This window comes from Polyergus mexicanus, unplaced genomic scaffold (genome assembly GCF_030449975.1).
Source record: "Polyergus mexicanus isolate NDT 795.1 unplaced genomic scaffold, iyPolMexi1.0 SCAF_14, whole genome shotgun sequence".
In the NCBI taxonomy this organism is placed as follows: domain Eukaryota; kingdom Metazoa; phylum Arthropoda; class Insecta; order Hymenoptera; family Formicidae; genus Polyergus; species Polyergus mexicanus.
The window spans coordinates 2,315,929-2,343,509 of NW_027223334.1; the positions used below are offsets into that span (position 1 = coordinate 2,315,929).

Sequence of the window (27,581 nt, forward strand, 5' to 3'; positions counted from 1 at the left end):
TATTATCGAAAGCCGAACAAAATTATAATACGAAGGAAAAGGAATTATTAGCAATAGTATGGGCCGTATTTTCCACTGTACTTATACGGGACAAAATTTACGATAGTTATTGTCAAATATATACAATTTATAGAATATGAAAAACAAGCCAGAACACGTTGTATACACAATTAACATATAATCAACGAATTAAAGTGTTTTCAAACAAGCTAACAAGAAATATATGTATATGAATGTTTTATCTTGTGTAATATTATTTATTATTAAATCTAAACGCTTGTGAATATATAATTATAGTAATTAGCTTATCTTTATGTAACGATGTCAGAGATGAAGCGCACAGGTCAACGGTCGCAGAAACGCTGATGCACTAAGTCGATATGTGGGGAATATCAACAAAGTCGAGGAGGATGAGACCAACGACATGAAGATAACGCGAGAATACACGGAAGATGAAAATCGACGTATTCTATATGAATATCATGCACCTGTAGGAGGGCATCAAGGATTAGAGCGCACAATTAATTGAATTCGCTTAACGCACAATTAGCGAGAATTGACAAAAGATATCGAAGATTACGTAGCAAAATGCGAACTTTGTTGAAAAAACAAACTATCGCGGAAAATTAAAGCACCGCTAATAATAACGAATACTATCGATAAGCCCCTCGAGAAATGTACTTTAAATATCATAACTCCGTTAACTATTACAAACAATAGAAATAAATTTTAAAAATATATTTTAAATATATTTAACTTTCCAAGATAATTTAACAAAATTTAGTAAAGCAATTCCTATACCGAACCAAGAAGCCGCGATAATTGCAAAAGAATTCGCGACGAAAATAATTTTTGAGCATGGTATTCCAGAAAAAATATTAACTGATCAAGGAACAAATTTTTTAAGTGAAATATTTAAGAACATTTGCAAACTGTTAAAAATCGAGAAGATTCAAACAACCGCGTATCATCCAGAAAGCAACGAAGCGTTAGAACGATCTCACCGTACTCTAGCCGAATATCCCTGACATTATCCAAACTGAATTAAGATGAATGGATTTCCTACACGATGTTCACATATAATACGATACCGCTATACGGTGAAAGGGATCACACTCTTCGAACTAATTTACGGACACCGAGCAACACTACCGACGACATTGTCGCAATCGCCTAAGCCCATACATATGATAATTACGCATAAAAACTAAAAAAAAATCAAAAGTCTACCGAAAGCGATTTAAATAAAATGCGTGCGAAATAATGACCAATATGTCTGCAAACCAAAAATAATTCAAGAGCACATCTATGGTACTGCAAGCCGATTAAATGTAACAGCAGAGATGGAAACCGACACCACGATAACAAACACTGCGATACTATACTAAAACAAAATAGCTAAGAAGATAACGATATAATATAAGAAACGATTGTAAAACGCGAATATGTATTGCGGAAAAACATAACGCGAAAAATTTATGTAAACGAGAACTCACAAATAGTTCGGTTTTTTTCCAAAGGGAGAGGGATGTCGTAACCCAATCAATTTCCCAATATTAAAATATAAAATACTAAAGTAGCATAGAAAAGATTAAGAAAGAGCTGAGTAAAATAAAGCATTAAATTAGAAAAAGAGCCCAAGAAAAAATAATTGAGAAAGAATAAAAGTAATAAAAGATCATTAATAAAATTAAGTAAGAGACGTGACTAAAAAAGTCACTGCCAAGTTCTCGGAAACTAAGCAAACAATTGACGAGAAAGATTGGCAAGCGGAATACGAGACGTGCTCCGGGCTCCGGCCAGAGATACTACACTCCTCCTTAACCAACGATCTGATTAATTAATATATATTGAGTGCAAGATGCATTCGCTCGCTCATTAACATCGCTCACTCGCAGTCAATTAATATAACCATACTGTATCGAAAGTACTATATATATCGCATCCGAGCTCTATAACCGCAAATAAGTGCAAAGTGTATTAAATATGTTGTGAAATATATCAATTTACCTAGAGTCCGGGAGTGTCTTATTCTGAGCGTGGATCCTAATTCTTTGGGCATACAAATCCCAAAGAACCCCTTTCTTACCGGCTAGGGATACAATAGAATATTGGGATTGTACATATCGCCTCAGGTATCGGTCCGAAAAGAGCATCTAATTCCGACCATTGATTCTATTAGATAGCAGATTATATAAGGCTGTCTCTTGAAATAATCTTGAGGTACGTAACTACGCAAGACGTGCAATCACACTTGTGAAAATAATGAAGCCGAAAAAATACATTTCTTGTGACGAGATACAAAAATACAACGTATTAAATTTAATGGACGAGTTTGAAGAAGAATTAATACAAATGTCTGGAAAATGTATGGACGTCGGTTGTGGACCCGGAGATATAACAAAATATATCCTCTTGCCAGTTTTAAATCCAAATGCGGTAATAATAGGTAAAACAATAATATACATGGAATAACATGCTGTGCTATACAGGGTGTTTCAGAGCGACCGTATCAGCAATTTTTTGAGGAAACAACGCATTTTCGTGAAAAATGTTTCATGCAAGACTTGTAGAGTTCTAAGTGACGTATTATATAAAAATTAAATAAGAAGACTCTAATATAGAATAATATAAAAAAATGTAATACAGGCAAATAAGAGCCGGACACAGACATAAACGTGTGGAGAAAGGTGTTATTTGTTTATAAAAATAATTTAATGATGTTAATTCGAACGTTTCGGTTTAAGATTAGACCATCTTCAGCAACTGATTTCCACGCATTTATGTCTGCGTCCGGTTCTTATTCGCCTGTTTTATATTTTTTTTTTATTATTATATAATGTTATGTATGACCTTGAATAGCACTGTCAAGGTCACATAAAAATCACTTTGAATTTTTTAAATAAAAACTCCCATTTTTTATTACATATTCTTGTAGCTTATCTCGAGAGCTTTTCAAAACACTATAATAAAGTATTTTTTGAGTTATTTTATATTTTAATCCGACATATTTTGATGTAAAAAATAAAATATCTCGTAAAATATTTAGTTTTCGATCATTTTATTTTTATAATACTTTTATGTACAGAATAATGAGACAAATTAACTAGTATAAAAAAATAATTGTTTTTAAGAAACATATGTAATTATTTACAATATACGTTTTTTAAAACAATTTTTTTTTTTTTTTTTTTTTTTTTTTTTTTTTTACACTAATTGATTTGTCTCATTATTCTGTACATAAAAGTATTACGGTAAGATTATCGAAAACTAAATATTTTACGAAATATTTTATTTTTTATATCAAAATATGTCAGATTAAGATATAAAATAACTCAAAAAAATAGTTAATGGAAAAATACTTTATTATAGTGTTTTGGAAAGCTCTCGAGGTAAGCAACAAGAATATGTAATGAAAAACAAGAGGTTCCATTTGAAAAATTCAAAGTGATTTTTATATGACCTTGACGATCCTATTCAAGGTCATATTAATATTATTATATAATACGCCACTTAGAGATCTACAACTTTCGCATGAAACATTTTTCACGAAAATGCGTTGTTTTTTTAAAAAAACTGCTGATACGGTCACTCTAAAACATCCTATATTACATTATATACTTATAATAACATACATTTGTTTAAATTATTATTTAATTTAATAATTGCATATTTTGAAGGTACCGATATTTCGGAAGATGCGATCGAGTTTGCGAAGAAAACATACGGTAACGAAAGACTCATATTCAAAGTATTAGATATCCAAACTAAAGATTTGCCTGAAAAATATATTTCTGGATTCGATCATATATTTTCCTTTCACACTTTACATTGGTGTTATGACATTCAGTAAGTCAAAATTCTTAAGTAAATATAAATCAGGCTTGCCTAGGGCTGCCATCCGTTCGGTTTTCCCCGGATTTGTCCTAGTTTTTCGAGCGTCCGGGAACATCCGAGGGGATTTTTGAAGTAGTCCGGGATTTTTGAGCGCTTGACACAAGGCGATGCACGTGTCGCATTTTGAAGCTGTATCTGTATATATTGTACGTGCGGTATTGTCGGAGCCTCAGGTCGTCGGAATCATTGACAACGAAAAAAATAATGTTGTAGTATTATATTATTACTATTAATAATTATTATTAATAATTCCTAATAACTATTAATAGTATTAATGATTTTTAATAATTAAAATAAAAAAATTATTCTGTTTTTATCACTTTATTAGCAGTTGTAATAATTTCACATTATGAATTTTGGGCGTTCGAGTTTCAATTGAAAAATTCCGAGGTTTTAAACCTTTCAGTACTAGGTCTGTATAATTACAGATGGCAGCCCTAGCTTTGCCCAATCTATCGATCGCGATCAACTGGTCGATCACAGCGTGATTCTTACCCAGTTGTTGTAGAAATATATCTATGTATAGTTGATGTGATATTGAGCTAACATCGAAAATCAGATGTTGAAATACAGTTGAAATTCTGATCGAATCGACATCAAAATGATACAAATTATTGACGATTCTTTGCTTACTAATTTAATATAATATCAACATTGAATCAACCATAATTAATTATATCCTAATATTTTGCAAAATATTGCAATTTTATATATATACTGCATTCACGGAGAGAATGACCTCGCTTTTCGTTCGGTTCGCTCAGATTCCGCCCGACCGACCGCACATTTTGCCCTCTCCACGCTGTCAAAATTGATCTTGCAGCTTACAGATCCGGCTAGCCGATGGAGAAGACCCTATTTATTAAAAATAATAATAAATTTTATTAATATTTTTTAGATTGTAAACAGAGAAAATAATAGATATATCGCGATTTAATTAAGAAGAGTAATAAAATTCAATGAACAGAGAACGTAATAACGCAATACTTTAATAGCAAAAGTCCTCATTAAAATTTTCTATTTAATACTTTATTTTATATTAATAACTAAAATAATTATTATTCTATTATTAATTACGTATATATGTTCTGTAACAATTTAAAATATTTGTGTTTTATTCAAACTTCTTAACGCAATGTTATATATCAATTTACGTAAAATTATGTTATTTAGTTTCACAATATGTATTGAAATATGAAAATAAATATAAATATATTGAAATACATTTCGATTAAAAGAAAACACGCTTCCTGCATATAAAAACTATATATTAAAAATTATAAAGATTATATATAAAAAAAACTATGTATATATATAATTATAATATAATTGGGAGACAATAGATTTCCTCATTACCCATGAGATACTATTGTTAATGTGTTTTTTTATATGTTTTTTTTGTCTTTTTTCCAGTTGACCTATTACTAAAGAGGACAACAACAAATAATGACAATTTAAGAAATTAAGACTCTCAAGTGATATCACAAATTAAAATAATCGCGGGCTAGTAAGAGCCATACACGGATGGTAGTGCGTCAGTTTCATAGAAAAATAAGTTTTCTAGTTATTATTTTCATATTTTAATATATATTGTAAAAATAAATAACATATAATTTTATGTAAGTTGACATATAACAATGCGTCAAGAGCTTCGAATAAAACACAAATATTTTAAATTGTTACAGAACGTATACATAATTAATAATAGAATAATAATTATTTTAGTTATTAATACAAAATAAAGTATTAAATAGAAAATACGAAACCCACTGCATCCACGCATACACTTCCCCATCTATACAACAATTGTGGAGTGGATCTCGCTTTGCTTTGTAAAGTGAATATGCGTGGATCTCTTGGACATAGATTGGATTAGATTAGTTTTTTTCAGGGAGGGGTTGTATGCGTTCGATTTATTACACATGAATAAATGATTCTGCTAAGATACGCTCTATTAAATGTACATAGTGTCAGAAAAATTATGTTTTATTTAGTAAACCTTTTTTTATTAATTACTTTTTAATGAACAACGAGCGACGGCTAAAACCTTTAGAGAGTTACTCAGGGCGATGACCTTGACAACATATGTCAAGGTCAAGATCATTGGAGCTGGGTCCCCTTCTGTCAATATTTACCTTTAACATTTAAATACACAAAATATTGTTTTTTTATAATATTTTTTTAACAGTTCTATCGCATTATAACATAATTTCAAAGAGAGAGAAGTACGAGTTTAATATATTAGATATTAACATTTCATTAAAATGGTTACATTTACTTTAAGAGTTTTATTAAAAATTGAAAGTAAATATCGCAATAAGCATAAAAGCATCAAAAATTAATTACACTTATCTGTGTTTTATTTAACAGACAAGCGTTTGAGAATATTTATCGTATGATTCGACCTGGTGGGAATATACTTATGAATTTGGTAGCATCTAATGATGTATTTAATATTATAAAAATTTTGGCTCAAGATGTTCGTTTTGCACCATACATACAAGTAAACTTCAATATTTCCATGCTCCATCAAATCCGCAATTTTACAATTATAAACATTTAATTATTACTCTTATGTTCATACAGGATGTCAGAAAGTATGTTTCGCCATTTAATGATTCATCCAATCCTCGTAAACAACTGAGAGAAATACTTAAAACTATCGGATTTGAGATTTGCCAATGCAGTCTTCGAGAAATGACATATTTCTCTAAAGATTTCAGCAATTTTATATGTAAGTTATTTTTAAAACAATGTAAAAATTAAGTTTTATGCTTTATGATTATTATCACATTATAAGTTTGCTACAACGTTCTTTACTTATTTACTTAAATCTTAATTCAATTCTAATAATTTAATTTAATCTTAATGAATTATTTTGGTAGCTTCAATAATATCCGTCTACACATTTTTGGACAATATGCCACATGATCTGAAAGAAGAATTCAAGAACGAATATACACGTAAATTTGTGGAAAGAAAGATTACTTATAAAACAATACAAGATAATCAAACACAAACAGTTATGTTAGATCCATACAAACTCTTAATAGTTTATGCACGAAAAATTGCATAACAGCATTGCATATATGTATATGTATATATGGTACATATAATCGTTGATGTATATCGTAAATCCTGAAGTCGGTAAATAAAATTAAGCTTAAGAAATACAAGGTATCGAAAAGAGTGAGAGATTAAAATTAAGTATCTATTAAGAATTGAAAAATAAGAGCAGACAAGAAGTACCGTATCATCCTGTAAATTAATACCGTTTTTTTGCTGTTGAGTTTACGTTATACATCAATGGATTATTTGAGCAATCGTTATGTTTTTAAGTTGGCTTTACTTTTGTTTTTGTAATAACATATCAAATTGTCATGAAGGTGAGACAGACCTGTATGTAATGAGTCTGACATTTTGATGGCTTTGATTTCTAATGTAATGATGTTATAAAATATCGAATACCAAATGTTATAAACTATCAACAGCTATTGTTCTTATGGTGATATAAATTGCAATTTTTTTTATTAAACTTTATTTTTTAATCCATTAACATCCAGAAGAATTCGAAGAGAATTAAAACTATTGAATATTACAATTTTTATAACACATAATAAATGTCATTTTCTTATGTAATATTTACTGTATTCAGGCCACAGTCTATTCTAAACTAGATTGCTAATTTCACTATTGGAATAGCAACTTACGTCATTTCATTCTTCAATCCTTCGTATATATTAATACAAGCAGCATACAATATGGCTCACAAGCAGGTAGAAAGAGACAACGTTTTTCTTAGCGCAATTATCGCGCTATGCGAGGAGGCCTTAAAGGAACGTATACTTAAGATTGTATATCTTCAACAAATTTAAATGGATTAACTTGAACTTTCAGCAAATATTTCTAACATTATGTATTTTAGGAAAATGTGAAACTCCCAAAAAATCGACAGTTCGAAAATTTCTGACTAGGCATAATCACTTAAATATCGGTAGAAAAATTTTTGAAGCTACACGGTACTTTTTCAAAAATATGTAATTTTTAGCAACAAAGCAATATGTTCTTTTCTAAAACACACAACATATGACTTATATGGTATTTTTGTTAGTTGTAAAATAAATGTGATAGAATAGAATAGAGTCTGTTTTTTGGAATATAATGTATCTAAATCTGTACTATATATTTTCTTATCATATTATTATAAGATAAAATATGCAGGTCAACGTAAAGTATGAATATTATATAAAAATAAAACAGTCATTTTGATTAGAAAAGGAGAGAGGATGTATAAATCGATTTATTATAAACATAAAAATCTTAGATTTAAAAGTCCGAATAATGTTATAATAATCTCATAATAATAAGCTCTCGTTAAAATTATACGATAATTATTTACATTACTAGAATTACAAATTTTTATAAGTTTTATCACAATTTGTGGAATAAATAAATTAGCTTATTTTCATTTTATATATATGCAGTATAACATAGGCTTATAATAATTTCATATATTTCTTATTAGCATCTTTGTTTTTCACATATTTATGAAATACATGACAATTTGACGATACGATATGAACTTGACAAGTACTCTATACAAATTATAAACGAAAAGGAAACGATGTGATATGATTTATATAAAAAGAAGAATAATTTGAAGCAGTATCAACTGGGATAGATTCGGATTCCATAAAAAAATCATAAAAATAATAGTCATATATTGGATGAGTTTTGCACAAACTTAACAAAAGTCAACAGTAAGAAAAATTTCACGTCACAAGAAATCTGTAAAAACTTAATGAAAATTGAATATTTTTAAAAAACTTTGAATATAATTTTAATACATAAAATTATAGAATTAAAAGTCTGTTAAAAATAAAGTTAGATTATGTTTAAACATTGCTAATGTTTACAAATTTGTGATCTAAGATATTTGATCGATTAATCATTTTTTTACATAAAATTTTTGGTTATTAAGTGGGAAACTGTCAAATAAGAGCCATGGCATTGGTATTGGTGCGCAAACTTATTATTGTTATATTTTAGTAAAAAATATATATTTTTTAAAAATGTATATTTCGGACTGTTTTTTAATCCATCATATGTATGAATATATAAAAAATATATTGGAATTTTGAAACTTGATGTACACAAAATTTATTGTTATAATCAAATTTTAAGTTAATATTGATAATCAAAATGGAAAACTCACTAAAAATTTTGTGTACATCAAGTTTTAAAATTCCAATGTAATCTTTATATATTTATACCCATATTATAGATGGACTAAAAAACGGTCCAAAACATACCTTAAAAAAGAAATACATATTTATTATATTAAAATATAACAATAATAAGTTCGCACACCAATACCCGCGCACTTTGACTTTTAAATATTAGTTTTACCATTTAATTGTTAATATTCTGTTGCTGTTAGTATTAAATTTTTAATTCTAGCGTACTCAACTGCATTACATTTATTTATTAACAAATATAATTAGCATTTGCGAATCTTTCACTTCATGCAAGCATGTTTTATATTTTGAAACTATATCATTATATTAATTACTAAGTTTCTATTAGAGCAAAAGAATTATCAAAATAATTATTAAAAGTTGTTAGTGTATAAAGAATAATTTAAATAAATATCATTACCTGTAGCTGTTTTCTCTGAATCGTAAACAAAATTGAATTGAGAATAGCTTCCATAAGAGTTATCATATGATATCGGTGCTTCATTAACTCGCCGATATCATTGTTTCGAGTTTTACATGCATACATTAACATTGGTATCCAGACTGTTATGAAAATGAAGATATTAATGCAGTGATAAAAATTACAAAGTAGGAGTTCGTTTTTTCCAATATCCGGATTCGGCAGGCACGTAATGGTTCCTAACACTTGGAAGAAATAAAATACCGGTTGGAATTTCAGTCGAATGACTGCCATGTCGTAGTATCAATTTTTATTGTATAATATGTTCTAAATAAATATGAAGCATTAAGCAGCGCTATATCAAAGGAATACAATATTGCAGGAACAGAAATGGCAGTTAAAGGTGGAACGGTGCAATCAATAGCGCATTATTTATTTGTTGGCTAGAGTTTGATTTTTTATGGTAATTACTAGTATCTACTCCTATCATACTCATGAGAAATAAGTTAAAATACAATAAATGTGATATACGGCACGCATAGACCCCTCAATAATTGCAATAAGTATCTATATTATTGTTGATCTATTTTTTGCTTCTACTACTCTGTATTTATCTATTTTTATAATTTTATAATAGCACGCATGGATTGCTATTTTATATATTTCTTTCTCTGATTACAAATTTAAAACATTATTTAAGTATAAAATAAATATAAAAAATTATTTAAGAATAAAATATTACTCCATACATTACATTTTTTTTTATATGGCAGCAGTGAAAAGCGCAGGAGGAAGATTTAAAGAAAAAAAATAATAAGTTTGCAATAATAATGTTGAACCCGTGGATTGAGCACCTATCGGGCGCGTCTCCAGGCGGCGAATAGAAAGACGCCAAGGCTGCCTCCAGGTTTGACCAGTAGTGGCTATAATTGGCCCCGCGGGCGTAAAACCCTATCTGGGGCTGGAAAGCCTACTGCTGCGGACCGACACCTCAAGCCAAGCTGGAAGCTCTCGACGAATGTTGCGTGGCATTGGGGGTGCAGTGTCGTGAACAATGCCTCTGGAGCACCGGGCAAAACCTCAAAGTATTTAGTCTTACCCGGGCATGCGGGGCTCTGCCCGGGCGGACTTCCGTTCCCTAGCTTCTCGTTCATCGGAATCATTCATGGATTTTGAAAAACCTGATATTGATGATGGTCTTGGAGGGACTGAGGGTGAGGGCTCGCAAGGGCCCACCAAGGGTTTCTACTCCCGAACAGACTCCTCAGGGCTTGGGAGGAAACGGGGCTGCCGTCGGCAAAGCAGCGGTTCCTCGTAAGAGGAATGTGGAGCCGAGAAGAGAAGGGCCAGGAGGAACAGAAAAATGGCCTTAGCCAGGTCAAATCCCTCTTTCTCTGAGGCATTCGGAGAAACTCCAAAGGGGGTGGAGAAGGGACACACCGGCAAAAAGTGCCGGACGGGCGCCGTTGATACCCCTCCTTCGGTGCAAAAAACGGTGAAGAGGCCTAGAGCTTAGACTACTGGGTCCTACGTCTCTGTCGCTGACCCCTTAGCGAGGGTAAGTGTGCAAGAGGGCTACCCCGAACAGGCGTTAACTCCTGAGCTGTTGAACTTGCTGCAGGGAGAGTTCGTCAGTGAGCTGGCAGGGATCCGAGAGGATCCCCTGCCTCGCTTCTCGGAGACTGAGATGTTGCCTAACGGCGCCGTAGTTATTAAAGAGGAGAATGAGATGGCGCTCAATTGGCTCTCGGAGCGAATTGGGACATCTCTCTCTGAGATAGTCCCAAGTTCAGGGTGATGGGCTTGGATACGCTTCAAAAGCGGCACAGAGCGGTTGTTTGGATTCCGGGTCCTCCGGTGTCTACGGCGGTCCTGGAGCTGCTAGAAAGGCAGAATCCGGGCATCGCCACGGCTAGCTGGCAGGTTGTTGCCGAGATGTTAGGATTTCGCCAGAAGAGAGGAACCTCATTCTTGACATCCCGGAGTCCAGTATCCTCAAGTTGAGAGCGCGGGACTTTAGACTTAGCTATGGGCTTGAGCAGATCACTGTGGGTCTGCTCGGGGCTCGTAGTGAGGCAACGGGCCAGGAGAATCCCAGCCAGCCGGGCCCGCAATAAAATGGGGATGGCGACGGTGGAATTTACCCAGATCAACTTGCACCACAGCAGGGGCGCCTCGGCTGTTTTGGCCAGGAGCATGGCTATGGTGCAGGTATTTGTCTAATGCAGGAACCCTGGGTATACAGGGGCTGCATTAGCGGCTATGGCAAACTTTTCAAATCTCCCACAAAGCCCAGGACCGCGATTGCGGTCAAGGGACTAGAAGCGCAACTCATGCCAGAATTTTATTTTAAAGACGTTGTAGCAGTTACGGTAGATTTCCTCAGATTCACCACGGGCGAGACCAGGAAGGTGTTGGTGAGCTCAGCGTACTTTTCACATGAAGAAGATGGCTTGCTTCCACCAAGACCTGTGGCTAGGCTGGTGGATTACTGCCAAGATAAGAGGCTGCCGCTTATAGTGGGGTGCGACGCTAATGGGCACCACACTGTTTAGGGGAGCACCAATATTAACAATCGGGGCAGAAGGCTTCTGGAGTACCTGGTGGCCACTGACCCGGAGATCCTGAACAGAGGCAACGAACCAATATTTCAGAATGTGGTTAGGCGTGAGGTACTTGACCTTACTCTATGCACGAAGAATTTGATTCCAGAGGTTGTCAGATGGCAAGTCTCATCGGAGCCCTCTCTGTCTGATTACAGGCAGATTGTCTTCAGGCTTGCCAATGTGAAATCTGAAACAATCTGTAGAAGAACTCCGAGAAGGACGTATTGGGACTCGTTTCGAGAAGATCTCTCCAATGGTCTTAGCGGCTTCCCTAAGAGGCACGGGATCGCTACAAAAGGCTTTAGTGGATAGCTTCAAAAAGAATTGTCCAGCGAGAGCAGTTTGCTCTATTAAGAAGGTCTTTTGGTGGGGACCGAGACTGCAGAAGCTCAAGGAGGGGGCTCGGTGTGCTTGGAATAGAGAGTCAGAAACACGGGTCTCCCGCTCGATTGGGATCTCTACCGGAGGGCCCAGAAGACCTATAGGGACTCTGTAGTAGTCGCCAAGAGAGAGCGGAAATTCTGTGAGTTAATGGAGGAGGTTCCGGAGGCCTCTAGTCTCTGCAGAATCCTGGCGAAAAACCCGTACTCAAACCTGCATGCAATACGCCTCCCGGATGGGGACATGGTTTCGGAAGAGCGATGTCTGGCTCACCTTCTGGAGACCAATTTTCCAGGCTTCAAGAGGGGACTTGACTCAGACAGAGGGACCGCGGCTCCCAGATTAAGAGCACGTGGGTGCGACTGGAAACTGGCAGCCAACATCGTAAAATCCGAGAGAGTAAAATAGGCTGTCAAAACCTTTAAACCATTCAAATCCACTAAACCAGATAGAATTTTTCGGCGCTCTTACAAGAGAGGCTCGGGCAGATCAGTGGACCGTTCACGCGGACCCTGAGAGCTTGTCTTGCTCTGGGCTACACGCCCAGAGCTTGGAGGCTAGAGAAAAATAAGGTCTACATTTTTTCAAGGGGTAATTTCACCCCCTCAAACCTTAATTTTGCACGAACAAAAAATAGTTTTGTATTAAAGATGAACTATTCTACTTGCATACAAAGTTTCAGAATTTTCTGAATTTCCGGATTGCCTACCTTCCTTTGTAAATAAATAATAAAATAGTTTAAGTTGCATAATTAAAATATTGTATGGAAGTTGTAAGACATCCTGTATATTATAAATTCTATAACGATATGATTGACATATATTTTACGACATATTCAATCAGAAGGACCAAAATCAATTTTATCTTTGTCTATTGTTGACTGATTATCTCAGATATGTATGTACATATGTATATATATACATACGTATAATATTTATTTAATGTTATCTCTATTTAGTTCAATTATCAATTTTTGTAAAATTTTTTATAAGCAAAACTATCGATGTCTCGATTTAATATGACTAAAATTAAAATATTATTCTTACCTGCTTTGATATCTTTTATATACTAATTGTTTCTTTTTTATTTTTAGAAGGTTTTTCAATGATTTCGTATACGTTTTGTATTCTTTACTAATAAATATAACATTTAATAGTATAATTTTTTTGCAAAAAGAATGTACATTTTTATTTAAAAAATATAATTTTCGAGTTTTGTCGTATTAAGACAAAATAAAATAGCTGGAAATTTTTAAATTAAAAAATTATATTGCAAAAAGGATAATTACTTGTACATTACAATACGTGCAATAGAGAGCAGTTTCTAGAATAATTGTTGTGCGATAAATAAATAAATAAATAAAGATTATGCATTAAACAGTATCTAGATATATATATATATAAAGTTAATTATTGATCATACTATTCATTGCTGTAAAATAAGAGAATGCCTTTGTCATAAACTGTAAAATAATACGGATGTTAATAATTCATTAATTTTTTTATGTGATTAAAGATATTTAATAAATATAAATTTGTCTTACGTTTCCAAAATATTCTACAGAGAGAACGGGAAGAAAATTTGCCATCGATATTGTAAGAGGTTTTTGACTTCTCAGTATTATGAACAAAATATCATTTATAGTTTCTGGCGTCATATAGTCTTCGAACGAAGAGCTGTATGCTATCTGTTTGCTCTAAAATTTTGCAAAGTTATCTAATTTGATAATTATAATAAAATCCTTTCAGTAATATTTTTTTCACAATAATTAATCGACCAAATAACAATATTATTAATATATTGAAATGATAATTAGATATTTAATAAATTATTTACCATCTCGCTTAAATCATTTGCTGACCAAGCGCTGATGTAAAATCTTTCGCACGCACTAAGAAATGAAAATACAAATTGACCTTTTACTGCCAAAGGTTGATCCTTTGAAATAAAATAAAGTTTTTAATATTTTAAAGTGTGAGAAAATAAAATAAAAGAAAGTTTTTCTTCTTAAGTGCTAATCTTAAATGAAATTTGAATAACAAATGAGAAAACTTTAAATAGTAAAAATTTGTTAATAAACTTACAATAATTAATGGAAAGAGACTACAAACTGCAGCTGTGCCCATGGTAAGATTGAGTTTTAAAATTAAATATTGTATCGTGGCTTGGGTCAGTTCAACAAATCTAATATTTCGATAATAAACGAAATGATATAAAAATATTTTAGATAATATATCTTATCTTCTTTATCACAAATTAATAGATAAATTTATGTCTTTTAGCTAAAAGTGCTATTTTAAACATTTCTGCTAGTGTGCATACTCATAGAAACATACATATAATGTAAATATAATATCGAAATATGTTTAATAATATAATGTTAAATATTATGTTAAACACGGCAAATAGAAATATTGTTTTAAATTATTAAAGTAATTATAATTAAATTATAGTTAAATTATTAACATTAAAATAAATACGCTACTTACTTGATGATGTCTTGATGCTCTTTAATACATGCATGTATAAAATCTCTGGTTTTTGTACTTTCTAAATTATATTGTAATACTTGCAGCCTAGCGGTCGAATAGCAGAGAAACATGGCAATTGAGATATCGGTATTGAAGCATAGAACACATTCTATGCCGCTAAAAATTTGCGACACATAAATTAAAAATGATCTAAGTGGTGTATCCATAAAAGATGGATACCACACATCAACAGGAAAACGGTCTTTTGTGATCAGAGGACGAAGACAGATGATCATTCCAGCACAGGATAGCAATAAAGTATTTGCTACTAATATTAACGAATAACGATTTACATGTTTCTGCAGAATATTCATATCATTCTTATTGGCAGTTTGTAGATAGTTTTCAATTTCTTCAAATAGATACTGTAAATGATTTTAAAAATACATACACACATATACTATTAAGTCTCGCGCAAATTATACATATTAATCTTAAATATTTTCTTTGTTTTTGAAAATACAAAAAAATTAGGGAATTAAAAAACTAGTTTAAGGAAATATAAAAGATCCATCAAAAATATGGACATTGTATACAATCCAAAGCTTTGTCAGCTAGTAATGCTGGTATGATATTATCAATTATTGCAGAAAAAAACATTTTTATAATAATATCAAATAATACGAAAGAATATATTTAGAATGCACGTTCTAATTTAACTTAAGAAACAATAAAAAAATATTTAGCATTTATTTATTTGTCATACTCGAAAGTGGATCGAGATATCAACGCAATTATTATTTTAAATATACATTTTTAATAAAATTTTCGTAATTGTTGCTTCTTTTAGTTTATTACCAAGTAATAATTTCCTAATTTCTCTTGATCTTTCGTACTAAAAATCATATTTTGAATTTTTTCTAACATCTGCTTTGACGTTATCAAATCAAAAGATACAATTCAATTTAAAAAAGAAAAAAAACAACAATGATTTTGAAATGATCTTGAGAGAAAATCGCGAGCAAAAATTTGTTTTATACTATTACATTTGTTTACTTGAATAATGCAATTTTTTTCTCTTTTCCAAAAATCTCTAAAAATAACAGACACATCAAAATGTTCAAGATAATCCTGTATATTTGAAGCAATCCTGTTTATAGATTTTACTAATTGTAAGACATGATAAATAATAAAACACAAAATGACAGTTATTAATGGCGATTTGTAACATAAAATTAAATATGATAATTGTATTGAACATGAATACATTTATGATAAAACAAGCACATTACAATTTTCATAAATATATTAATTATTTACAAAATAAATTATAAAAACGTTTTGTAATTTTTATGCAAATCTTATCTAATCTTTATATATGTGTAAATTTAAACTTATTTATCATTTTCAGAGAAATTGTAACATTTTTCAATTTTGATTACCATTGCACATTATTAGACATTTCTATTTTCTCATATTTAATTTAAAATAATAGAAGCTATCATACCTGAAGTCGCTCTCTTTGAATATGGCATATTATAAGATTTAAGACTCCATCAGTAACACAAGCAGCTACGAATATAGTTTTTAACACCAAAATGCTGTCATCTTGATTGTGATAAATAAAGAGCATTTCGCCGATTAATTGAAATATCAAATTGCCGAAAGTGAGGCACCAAACAATATTTCGAAGAATATTGTAAAATTTTCCAGATATCGGTTTTGGCGATGTACTGGATAACACTCCTAATATTTCAAGAATCTGAAGCAGTTGTTGAGGTTTCAACTGAAAACGTGCCATTTCTGCGTGTAGTTAGTTCTCGAATACAACACGAGCTATGCACTCGACTTCTTATCATTAAATATTCAATATACGCGCTATTGTAGTATTTCGAAGGGAACGCAGTTAAGAGTATAGAGTATAGAGAATCAAAATTCATTATAAGTTCTAAATAAATAATATATGAATATGGATGCTTAATAGATAGCATATTTTGCGTTGTTTTCCACGAAGATACTAAGACCAAATTATAGACTCAAGAAATGACTTGATTTGTGAATTTTAAAATATGGTAAGGCTGATAGAAACTAGTATTTTCCTTAAACGCTGTTTGAATTGCTATTTATCGTTGATTAAGATAATTATTTCTCTATTTTAATAATGTTCAAGACTAGTACAAAATATACAGAACGTCGTACAGATAAAGTACACACAAGAATATCATCGTATTCGTTGTAAAAAACATTTTCATTCTTTAGCAAAATTTTCAGAATTATATGCATATAAGGAATACATGCAAGGAATTAATACAGTTTATATAATTGACAGCTTATTTAATAGATTGTTATATTGATATCATTGTTTATATTTTTTGTAAAATAAAATGTGCTACAAAACACACACATATATATAGAACTTTTCTATCAACAATAATAAGAGACTAGTATTATTTTAATAATTATTTGTGCTATTTTATGAACAATTTGATGATTTTTTGTGCTACTTTACAATTTCAGCATTAAAAAAAGTACCGTTTTAAAACAAAATTGCTATTTTGCTACATTTATTTTAAATATTTAAGCAGAAAAAGAAAGAGTGGACAGGTGAAAGTTTGTCTGTTCTAAAAATCGCTTCAAGAAACTTTTATCTCATACTTTTCGATAAAATTTGTATTTTAAAATTTGTTGTACGAGTAGCAATTTTTAATATTAAATAATAATATTTAGTTATTTGGGATATATAAAAAATTGATATTTAGTTATTAATTTATATTGCGCATACAATGTAAATTATGCCTCGGGCATAAATTCGGCATAAGAAATTCGGGATCGTTGCCGGATTGAAATTCGGAAATTCGAGAGATTCGTCCATCGGCTTACCAGTAGAATTAGCACTCGTGTATTTTTAATAAAGTCTTATATTCACTCACAATTATTCTTGATTACAATATCTTCAAGCATAACCTATGTCGCGTGTCGCGTTAGCGGATATTCTTGCCTGACAATACCCATACAGCACCGAAAGATTGCAGAAACGTTGCATAGACCTTGCATTGAAACATTGTAATATTGCATGGAAATTGCGAAATGTTTCTGCAATGTTACTGCAAGTCTGCGGCAACATTGAAACGTCCGCCCTTAGAAATATTACAATGTAATCTCGCATTACAATGTAAGCTCGCAGACGTCTTCCGGCAGATCCACCAATTTTGTTATCCCTCAAGCTAAGGAAGTTTAAAGTCAAACTTCTTTGTTTGCACTTTCGCAATTTCCTCAGTTCTTTCGCCCTTATTTCCGCGTTTTGGCAATCGAAGTGATGGCGTGGTCATATAGACTTCGCGCGTGGCTCGCTATGTCAGCGCTTCGCGCGGTCAACACTCGCGATATTATATTATTCGCATTACAAGTTGGGCAGTATATTGTAATATATAAAGTAATAAATATATTAATAATTAGTGTATAACCTTTTCGGGCTATAACTCTTCTTCGATTAATATTCTGGAGCACAATATTTTTAATAATTATTCACAACATTAAAAATTTTGACAAGATTACTGATCTGACTCGCAATAATATGTATCGAGATTTATTGTGAGCACAAAATTACAAATTACAAATAAATTGAATTAAATTACTTTATAATAATTGTACAATAGAGCAGATAATCATATTGAAAAATTACAATAAATGCTTTATTACACAAATATTTTTTTGTTACAGTCTAATACAACGATAATACTTTACATATTTATGTAAAATGACATTAATTATAATATTTTATAGAAATTCCGTGAAAGACAAAATCTTACAAAGCAAATAATAAAACTTGATAATAACATTAGAAATAGCACTGAAAAAACGTTGAAAATTTAGAAATGTACATATATCTTTTAAACTGTAAAGTATTGTATTAAAAAAGCTTATAAAAAAATTTTAAAAAAAATTACAAAATAATAATAAAATAGATAGAGAAAGATAAATTTTCTACGTGAAATTTTGAGTTAATCCAATTAAAGATTAAAAGAAAAAAGATTTAATATTTAACCGCATAGTTAATTCTTGATTCAGAAATTATTAGGTTATAATTAATTGCTAATGAATTATTTGTGTGCGTGCGAGCGTGCGCGTATGATTTGATTGTACAATAAAATATTTTTGCAAATTGCAACATTAGAGATTAGTCTCACCGGACAAATCTTTCTCGTCTCTTTGTTCGCTCACCTTCTTCATAGGCATCCCTCCTGAGATAGTGATACACGTCGAAGTACTCAACGATGTTGCATTTGTTGCGCATGAATCTTCCGAAAATAAACCGCAGCCGAATCGCTTCAATAACATCCGTTTGATATTCTTTTTCCACACAAAAATAATAAAGATGCAGAGATTTTGCATGGTTTCCATCAAAACAGAAACAAATTTTGTGACATCGTAGACATAATACGACATATTGATTTCATATTCACAGAACCGAACTATGCTTATAGACCATTGTATTCCCAATGTGATAAAGAACAGGATAAATAACTTCAGATACAGAGTGAACCTAAAAATCAAATATTTATACAGGGTGTAACAGAGCGCCCGTATCAGCAGTTTTTTGAGGAAACAACGCATTTTCGTGAAAAATGTTTCATGCAAAAGATGTAGATCTAAGTGGCGCGTTATATAATAATATTAGTATGACCTTGAATAGCACCGTCAAGGTCATATAAAAATCATTTAGAATTTTTTAAATAGAACCCCTTATTTTTCATTACATTCTTATAGCTTACCTCGAAAGCTTTCCAAAACACTATAATAAAGTATTTTTTCATTAAGTACTTTTTAAGTTATTTTATATTTTAATGTGACATATTTTGATATAAAAAATTAAATGTCGTAAAATATTTAGTTTTCGATAATCTTACCATAATATTTTTATGTACAGCATAATAAAACAAATCAATTAGTATAAAAAAATAATTGTTTTTAAGAAAATTATTTACAATGTATTTTTTTAAACAATTATTTTTTTTTTTTTTTTTTTGCACTAATTGATTTGTCTCATTATTCTATACATAAAAGTATTACGGTAAGATTATCGAAAACTGAATATTTTATAAAATATTTTATTTTTTATATCAAAATACGTCAGATTAAGATATAAAATAACTCGAAAAATACTTAATAAAAAAATACTTTATTATAGTGTTTTGAAAAGATCTCGACAAGAGCTATAAGAATATGTAATAAAAAGTAGGGGTTTCCGCTTAAAAAATTCAAGGTGACTTTGTCCTGACTTTAGCGATGCCATCCAAACCTAAATTGATAACCTCACAACAACTTTTATTCAAAACAATTTTTTATAAAACTTATATTTTTATTTATATCATTATTTCTTAAAATTACATATGTTTGACGCTCTGCAACTCAAAAAAAATTTTTTTTTGTAAAATTTAAGTTAAGTTCTATAAACGAAAAATATTTTGCCCACAAAATACTTTTTAATTTTTCTTACAAATTTTTTTATAGAATATTATTTTATGATATTATTCTATATGTTATATATAATGTATAGAATATTATCTTATAATATTTTTGATCGAATTAGATGACTAAAACAAGGGCTGTACTTTTTATAAATATTGTCGATATTCGGTGATAAAGTATCGCAGACAAAAAAATTAAAAGTATTTTGAAGTTTATAGTTTCAACTTTGACGTGATACCGATAAGTTTTAAAAATATTTATTTTTCTTATTTAAAGAGAAAATGCAGGGTTAATTATGAAATATGTAACTCGGCAAAATAAAATCGTAGAAAAATTTTAGAAAAACGCTGTGTAGATAAAATGTTGTAGTTTATGGAACTTGACTTAAATATTCATAGAAAAATGTTCTGAGCTACATAGTACACAAAAACAAGTAATTTTTAGCAACAAAACAATATGTTCTTTTTTAAAATACAGAACAAAAAAAATAAAATATTATAAAAGACTATCGATAGCGCGTTAAAATTCGAGAAACTTCAAGCTTCAAAATGCTATTTTAATTTTATGTTTACGATAATTTTTCGCCAAGGTTTTCAAATAGTCCAATTTTTAGTTTTTGAAAAATGTTTTTTATTTTTTTTTTTTTTTTCTTTAAGTAGTATATATTTTGTTAAAGATTATGTAATTAAAAAAAAAAATAAGAATGAAAGAAAAGAAGAATAAGCACACAAAAAGGTGTTGCTTATAAATAATCATTTCTTTCTTCTATCAAAAATGCAGATCTATTATGTAAAACTGTTCATCGATTATGTAACATTGTTAGCAGAGATATTGATAAAAATATGTCGACAAAAATATTTTTAATAAGATAGATTATTACATATTGATGAAAAAAATTCTGAATACAAACCATTTTTTCTTGTCATTATATCTCTTGCTTTCCGAATTTGTCAAACGATTGCCTGTTTCCTTTTCATAGCGCGCGATCTTCAATGCCGTAGAGATGGAAAAACAAATGCTACTAATAACGCAGATACTTTCAAACCCGTAATAATACAACATAAACGATTCAACGTCTGTAAGTATAAAAAATATACAAAAAAAATATTATATTATTTCTCATTGTATATTAAATTGCGATATTAATAAAATGATTTATTAGAAATATCCAGTTACCAACGAACCAGCACTCCCCCTTGTAAAATTTCGGTCGCAAACTCTCTGGCAAATATTCGGAAACAGAATCCATAATGACAGTGATAATAGCGAAGATAAAGGGTAAACCCCATGCAAAAATTGCATAAAATACCAACTTTCTTTTTTCTCGTTGTCTTATGTTTCTTTGTAACGAATTGAATCCTCTGCAAAACACAATTTATACGACATATATAGGCAAAAATTGGTAACACCGTCCAACAAAAAATGATGTTTTTTTTTAACATCGGAACGGGGTTAATCGTTTCTTATAGGTTTTTGGATGCTGAACACGAATTCGATTTCGAAATTCCTCCATGTCAGAATTTTGAGAAATTTGCAATTAAAGTTGTAAAAAGGGCTATTTTCACGAAATTTGTCATATTGTAGCTACAATATGTGACGTGTTAGAGAAGTTTTATTGCAATCAAAATAAAGTATGTTGTTAGGACTTTCAACCCTCAAAAGGAATTTTTGGTGTCGGTTATGGTTAATAAGATATCTATGATTAAATATGGGGTGTATTGCAGAAGTTAGCTGTGACTTAGGTCATTGACGATTTATCAAATAGCTTTCAATTATTATTTAAACTTAAGAGTCTTTTAGATTCACTGAATACGAAACCAATGTCAAAATTGTCAAATTTAAAATAGTGGACTTAAATGTTTAGATTGCAATCTTAACATTTTTTAAGTTTTGACCTCCGCCATATTGAGTCCATTTGAATGAAGTGAGCGGGGGATTTAAGGCTGTAGGAGATACGAGGCATCTTAGAACATATACAGGGTGTTTCAGAACAACCTTCCATCCTTAAAATGACGTATTCCTCATACAATTCTAAGACGATTTTTCCTTTACCACAATTTGAATTGAAGCGTAATTTTTGAGTTATAAGCAAAAATAGTTAGCAAATCACGTGTCGAGTACAGAAGGCAGGCAGGAGCGGCGCAACGCGCCGCAGCTGACCGTCCGATGCGTGATTACCACCGCATGAGTCGCTAACTATTTTACCTTATAACATAAAATTATGCTTTAAATAAAATTTTGGTCAAGAAGAAAATGTCTTAAAATTACGTCAGGAATACGTATTTAAAATAATGTCACTTTAGCGAAAGTTGTTCGCGTGGCACGTGATTGACGCGAGAGATAAGAGGAACGATCTTTTAAAACCTTCGCATTACGAATGCGGTAGAAAACATGAAACCTATAATGACGTACTTAAAAGAATTACTTATTTATCATTTTATTTTCAATCATTGCTTCGGTGATATCAATTAGAAAATATCTTTTATTAACTAAATTGTATTTAAAATAGCGATATTTAGATATCATGTATAATTCTTATAAAATCTTTAGCGAAATAATAAAATAGCGTACAATACGCACCACGCACGCCGTTCGCGCGCCGTCTCTGATTCACGCGTAACCTAGAGCGCTCATTCGTTAACTTAAAATTACTCTCATTTGAAAGATATTGTTCAGATGTAATTTTGCCAGAGAAAAAAAGTTGTTTCTTTTGGCACGCTGTGCATTCCGAATGCGCGAATTCTGGGATACCCTGTATAGTATATATATATATATATATTACAGAAAATTATTTGTTGCGTTGTGTTGTACAATACAAACCAATGACGTAAAGATAAGTTAAAGTGAGGTAATAAGATAAAATATAATATATAAAATAATTGATAACTTACCTAAATGTCCACCACATGTCAAAACTCATTACATTCAACCAGAAGGAGCTTGCCAAAAAAATATAGTAGGCAAAAACAGCTGAAAATGAAATTAATAACATATTAATCATTGCGCATTGAAATGCACATGGGAGACGTATAGTTACTATTATGTTTCTCCATTTAAAAATAGATTTAGTCTAACTATCTCCATTAAAATATTATAGCAAAAACGATATATTTTATAAAAATATGTGCTGATAGTAAATTAAGTAAGATGCCGATTCAAGATATAACTCTGCAAAAACTTAAAAACACAAAAAATATATTTTTTCAGACAAATTTAGATTAATTATATGTTAAAGTGCATCTAAAATTTATCATTCATTAAATTTCACTATTAAATCTTGCAGTTTTAATAAAACATATATTCAAGTTATTAAAAAGTAATATGCAAATATATATTAGCCTGAAATATATGTACGCTATAATGATTATAGTTATACAATTTAAATATACTGTACCATATATAACACAGACTGAATAAGGTATAGCATTAACGTTGATCAGAGATAATTCTTCAACAATGAGAATTGTGTATGCGACAGACAATGCACCGCTGTAGTTGCGCAACATGAAGCCGTGTCTGTTCCGCAGCTCTGGCAATATGGAATACACCAGAAATATTGACGCAAAAAGTGATATAGATACTATCCAAGAACTTGTTTTTATGATGTGATAATAGACATCATCTTCAATCGACGAGGTGTCATTATCAATTGTTGTAATATATAAGATATTGTCAGCAATCTCTGAGCAGATAGTCGCTTCATACTTATCCGGGTCTACGACGGCGAGACAATATGATGTCGATTTAATAAATTTTTCATAATAAGATAAATAGAGAGAATCATTGGCAAATAATACATAATTTTTCTGATGACCATCACAATTCAGGGAGCGATTTTTATCTTGGCATGGATCGTAGACGACCAACTGAAACAATTCGTCCACCGTCTTATTTTCGTTCTGCGAATCGTTCGTGTATTCGTACAAATACGGTAAGAAGTATTTATCTTCTTTAGAAAGGCATTTATTATCAACCAGACGATCACCGAGACAACAGCATAGCTGAATGCAAGTAATACTAAAGCACATTTCGTATGGGATGATGTTACTTATATTGCTATCTTTGCTGGAGTTTTCATAGAATTCGTGCGACGTGGAATCGTTTTTGTCTTCAATGCTCATCAAGTTTCCATAAATTTCGTGTGACATGAAGTTGCTTTTATGGTTGGCATTTGTTGAAACCGTGCGAGGTTCCATCGATATTTGCTTATCATCTTCATGATTATGTATGGAGTACGTACCGAGTTTAAACCGTATCAAGTCATCATCTTCGTTACTCATGGAAGTGGTGCGAAATTCATACTGCATATCTTCATACTGCGTATTATTGATAGATTTTTTGTGCAAATCATGTAGCAGTGTTTTCATTTCGTCGCTATAGTTTATCGTATAATCCGCGTCTATCTCATATCGTACTGCCAAATTATCATTTTTCTCTTCATTGCCAGTAAAATTTTGCTGAGATTTCGATGAAGCGACGAGAATAAAAGATGCGCAGTACCAAAACATCAAATATTTTCCGCACATTCTTGTCTTTTTGACGCGTCAAATTTATAACTGGAAAATACGTATTTGATTTTTTTCTACAGTAATTTCATATTTAGATGTCCTATCATGACGATATGCGAACTGCGGCTTAAAAAATATATTAATATTGTTATTCTGCAATGGTTTGATCGTGACAACTTACTTCTATCCCAGTTCTCAAGATCGAAGAAGCTGCTTTGAAAGATTCTATTCTTGCGAATACATGTCAGAAAATGAATTGATGTCGATAGAACAGCACTTCGATAAAACGAGTTACGGAAAGGTCAAAAACAGTGATGTCGTGATAGGGGCGGTTGTTAAGTTCTTTGAATGGTATTGTTTTTTATTTATTTCTAGAACATGTAATTTAAAATGAGTGACATGCGTAAATGCTTGATTTTTATATTTGATTTTAAAAACTTCGTTTGGTCATTTACTTGTCATATACAAGATGTCCGACAAGTAAGTGACCAAACAAAGGTGGAGGTAGATTAGGTCAAACTGAATCGAAAAGTCCTGAACCATTTTTTTAATAACGTTTAATAAAGGAATTACTATTGAGTAAAGTCTGGTCAATCAGTGCCAATCTTTAGCCGGGCTCACGTCGGTGAGCCGCGCGCCGTGAAGTGTGCCCCTCCGCATACTATCAGGACTTTTCGACTCAGTTTGACCCAATCTACCTCCACCTTTCGTTTGGTTACTTACTTGTCGGACATCCTATAATATATACAATATAATGAGAAAAACATAGTGGATTAGAGATAAACGATTAGAGATAGGGGAAAACATCCATTATCAAATTTGTAAAACAAGTAGGGGTACATATTTTGGTGACCTTGAATTTGACCTTGAATTTGATCTTAGTCAATTTTGTTTTCTTAAATGGAAACCCCCATTTTTTATTGCACATTCTTGTAGTTTATCTCGAGAGCTTTTCAAAACACTATAATAAAGTATTTTTTCATTAAGTATTTTTTTATCTCTTATATCTTAATTTTTTATCTTAATCTGACTTATTTTGATATAAAAAATAAAATATCTCGTAAAATATTTAGTTCTCCATATTACTTTTATGTACAGAATAACAAGACAAATCAATTAATATAAAAAAGACAAATAATTGTTTAAAAAAATACATTGTAAATAATTACATACTTTTTCTTCCCGTGTGGAGTTGCTAATCCCCGCACTGAGCAGTCCCGAAATACCTGCTGATGATTATAGGAGTAAAACAGCAGCCCCAAAACAAGTTGAAGAAATATTAAACGCTACAAGGGCAATTACCCTCAAAAATACAACCTTTAACATACTCCTCCGCCCATAATTGTCACTGAAATGGAACAATTTGGAGAACTCAAAAAAATAACACAACAGTTAACAAAGAAGAAGTATAAATTTACTTTACACAACAACAATGTATGGAAAATAAATGTTCTGGATAGTGAAACATACAGGGCACTCTCACTAGAATTATTTAAAAGAAAGATACAATGGCATTCATATGAGGAAATCTACAAGATTCCTTATGGCAAGAAGCTCACACCTCTCATATGATGAAAATGAAATTATTTAAGATTTAATTAACAAGGGATTGAACATCCTAGAAGCCAAAAATATAATTAAAAAGGAAATTATTATAAATGAACGCAATGAGCAATTGATACAAAAAAAAGAGCTGCATTTATTTATTCTTACATTCCATAACGAAGAAATTATTGAAAAGATCTACAATATAAGATCCATACTGGGAATAAGTATCAAAATAGAACCATTGAAGAAAAAAAATAACATGATACCGCAATGTAAACGCTGCCAGGCCTTTAGGCATACACAGATATATTGCAAAAGAGATTTCGCTTGCGTTAAGTGCACAGGCAAGCATGCTACAGAAAAATATACCCTGAGGAAAGATCAAAAACCTAAATATGTAAACTGCCGAGGCGAACACATAGGAAATTATAGAGGATGCCCAATTGCTAAAGAACAGCAAGAAAGAAGAAACAAAGCTATAAACCTACAAAGAAAACAGCAAAATAAAGCCCCTCTAAAACGATACAGATAATGTAGTTATAAAACCAGCTATTGTTCCTGAGCAAGAGCATCACTTTAAATACACTATCATCATAAAGAACAGAAGAGTTGAAAAAAATAATACTAATAAAGACATCTCAGCAGCTATCTTCGAATGCTTAGAGGAGCAAGAAAAGACTATTAAATTACTAGTGGAAAAATCGACATGTTCAGAAAGTACCTTCAGGAATCCTACTAAAAAGAAAAAAGGAAACCGTACACAACGTATTGCCATTTGGAATGCAAATGGACTATCGCAACATATCTCGGAATTAGAAATATTTCTAGTGAGAGAATAGATATTTGTCTCATTTCTAAGACTCATTTCGCTAGACAGTCATATATTAGAATTCACGGTTTCTATTGCTACCACATTCCTCATCCAGCAGACAAAGCGAGAGGAGGCTCGGCTGTATTAATAAGAGATAATATCGTACACCATGAGGAGCCAAAAATTGAAAGTAAAACAATGCAAGTAACCATAGTCAGCATTAAAATGAAGA

General features: G+C 31.1%; 3 protein-coding genes across 4 annotated transcripts; 1 reads left to right on the forward strand and 2 right to left on the reverse strand.

Annotated features, from left to right (window-relative positions):
• The first annotated feature begins 1,902 nt into the window (after positions 1–1,902).
• On the forward strand, positions 1,903–8,122 carry LOC138939295 (juvenile hormone acid O-methyltransferase-like). Its single transcript, XM_070306957.1, has 5 exons — positions 1,903–2,449; positions 3,681–3,849; positions 6,268–6,400; positions 6,484–6,631; positions 6,783–8,122. Exons 1-5 carry the CDS (start codon positions 2,266–2,268, stop codon positions 6,971–6,973), a joined length of 825 nt encoding a protein of 274 aa, XP_070163058.1. The 5' UTR covers positions 1,903–2,265; the 3' UTR covers positions 6,974–8,122.
• On the reverse strand, positions 4,569–16,843 carry LOC138939294 (odorant receptor 30a-like). Of its 2 annotated transcripts, none has more exons than XM_070306955.1 (6): positions 16,521–16,843; positions 15,032–15,438; positions 14,627–14,726; positions 14,379–14,480; positions 14,086–14,238; positions 4,569–4,752 (listed from the first exon to the last, which is right to left on the reverse strand). In XM_070306955.1, exons 1-6 carry the CDS (start codon positions 16,812–16,814, stop codon positions 4,621–4,623), a joined length of 1,188 nt encoding a protein of 395 aa, XP_070163056.1. In that variant the 5' UTR covers positions 16,815–16,843; the 3' UTR covers positions 4,569–4,620. The 2 variants fall into 2 exon arrangements, with proteins under 2 accessions (XP_070163056.1, XP_070163057.1); XM_070306956.1 differs by lacking the exon at positions 4,569–4,752 and adding an exon at positions 13,909–14,004.
• Positions 16,844–19,183: 2,340 nt separating this feature from the next.
• On the reverse strand, positions 19,184–25,008 carry LOC138939507 (G-protein coupled receptor Mth2-like). The gene is made up of 5 exons (XM_070307346.1): positions 23,877–25,008; positions 23,374–23,452; positions 21,659–21,843; positions 21,393–21,558; positions 19,184–19,556 (listed from the first exon to the last, which is right to left on the reverse strand). Exons 1-5 carry the CDS (start codon positions 25,006–25,008, stop codon positions 19,184–19,186), a joined length of 1,935 nt encoding a protein of 644 aa, XP_070163447.1.
• Between the last annotated feature and the right edge of the window lie 2,573 nt (positions 25,009–27,581).

Bases quoted from the DNA above. Each gene is read 5' to 3' on its own strand.
- LOC138939294 (XM_070306955.1), bottom strand. From the start codon at position 16,814: ATGGCACGTTTTCAGTTGAAACCTCAACAACTGCTTCAGATTCTTGAA. The intron at 14,727-15,031 runs GTAAGTAGCGTA...TCGAAATATTAG, and splicing joins GAGCATCAAGACATCATCAA to ATTTGTTGAACTGACCCAAG. The intron at 14,239-14,378 runs GTAAATAATTTA...GCAAAATTTTAG, and splicing joins CAAATGATTTAAGCGAGATG to AGCAAACAGATAGCATACAG.
- LOC138939507 (XM_070307346.1), bottom strand. From the start codon at position 25,008: ATGTGCGGAAAATATTTGATGTTTTGGTACTGCGCATCTTTTATTCTC. The intron at 23,453-23,876 runs GTACAGTATATT...TTTCATTTTCAG, and splicing joins TTCAGTCTGTGTTATATATG to CTGTTTTTGCCTACTATATT. The intron at 21,844-23,373 runs GTAAGTTATCAA...TGTGTTTTGCAG, and splicing joins GACATGTGGTGGACATTTAG to AGGATTCAATTCGTTACAAA.
- LOC138939295 (XM_070306957.1), top strand. From the start codon at position 2,266: ATGAAGCCGAAAAAATACATTTCTTGTGACGAGATACAAAAATACAAC. The intron at 3,850-6,267 runs GTAAGTCAAAAT...TTTATTTAACAG, and splicing joins CATTGGTGTTATGACATTCA to ACAAGCGTTTGAGAATATTT. The intron at 6,632-6,782 runs GTAAGTTATTTT...TTATTTTGGTAG, and splicing joins AGATTTCAGCAATTTTATAT to CTTCAATAATATCCGTCTAC.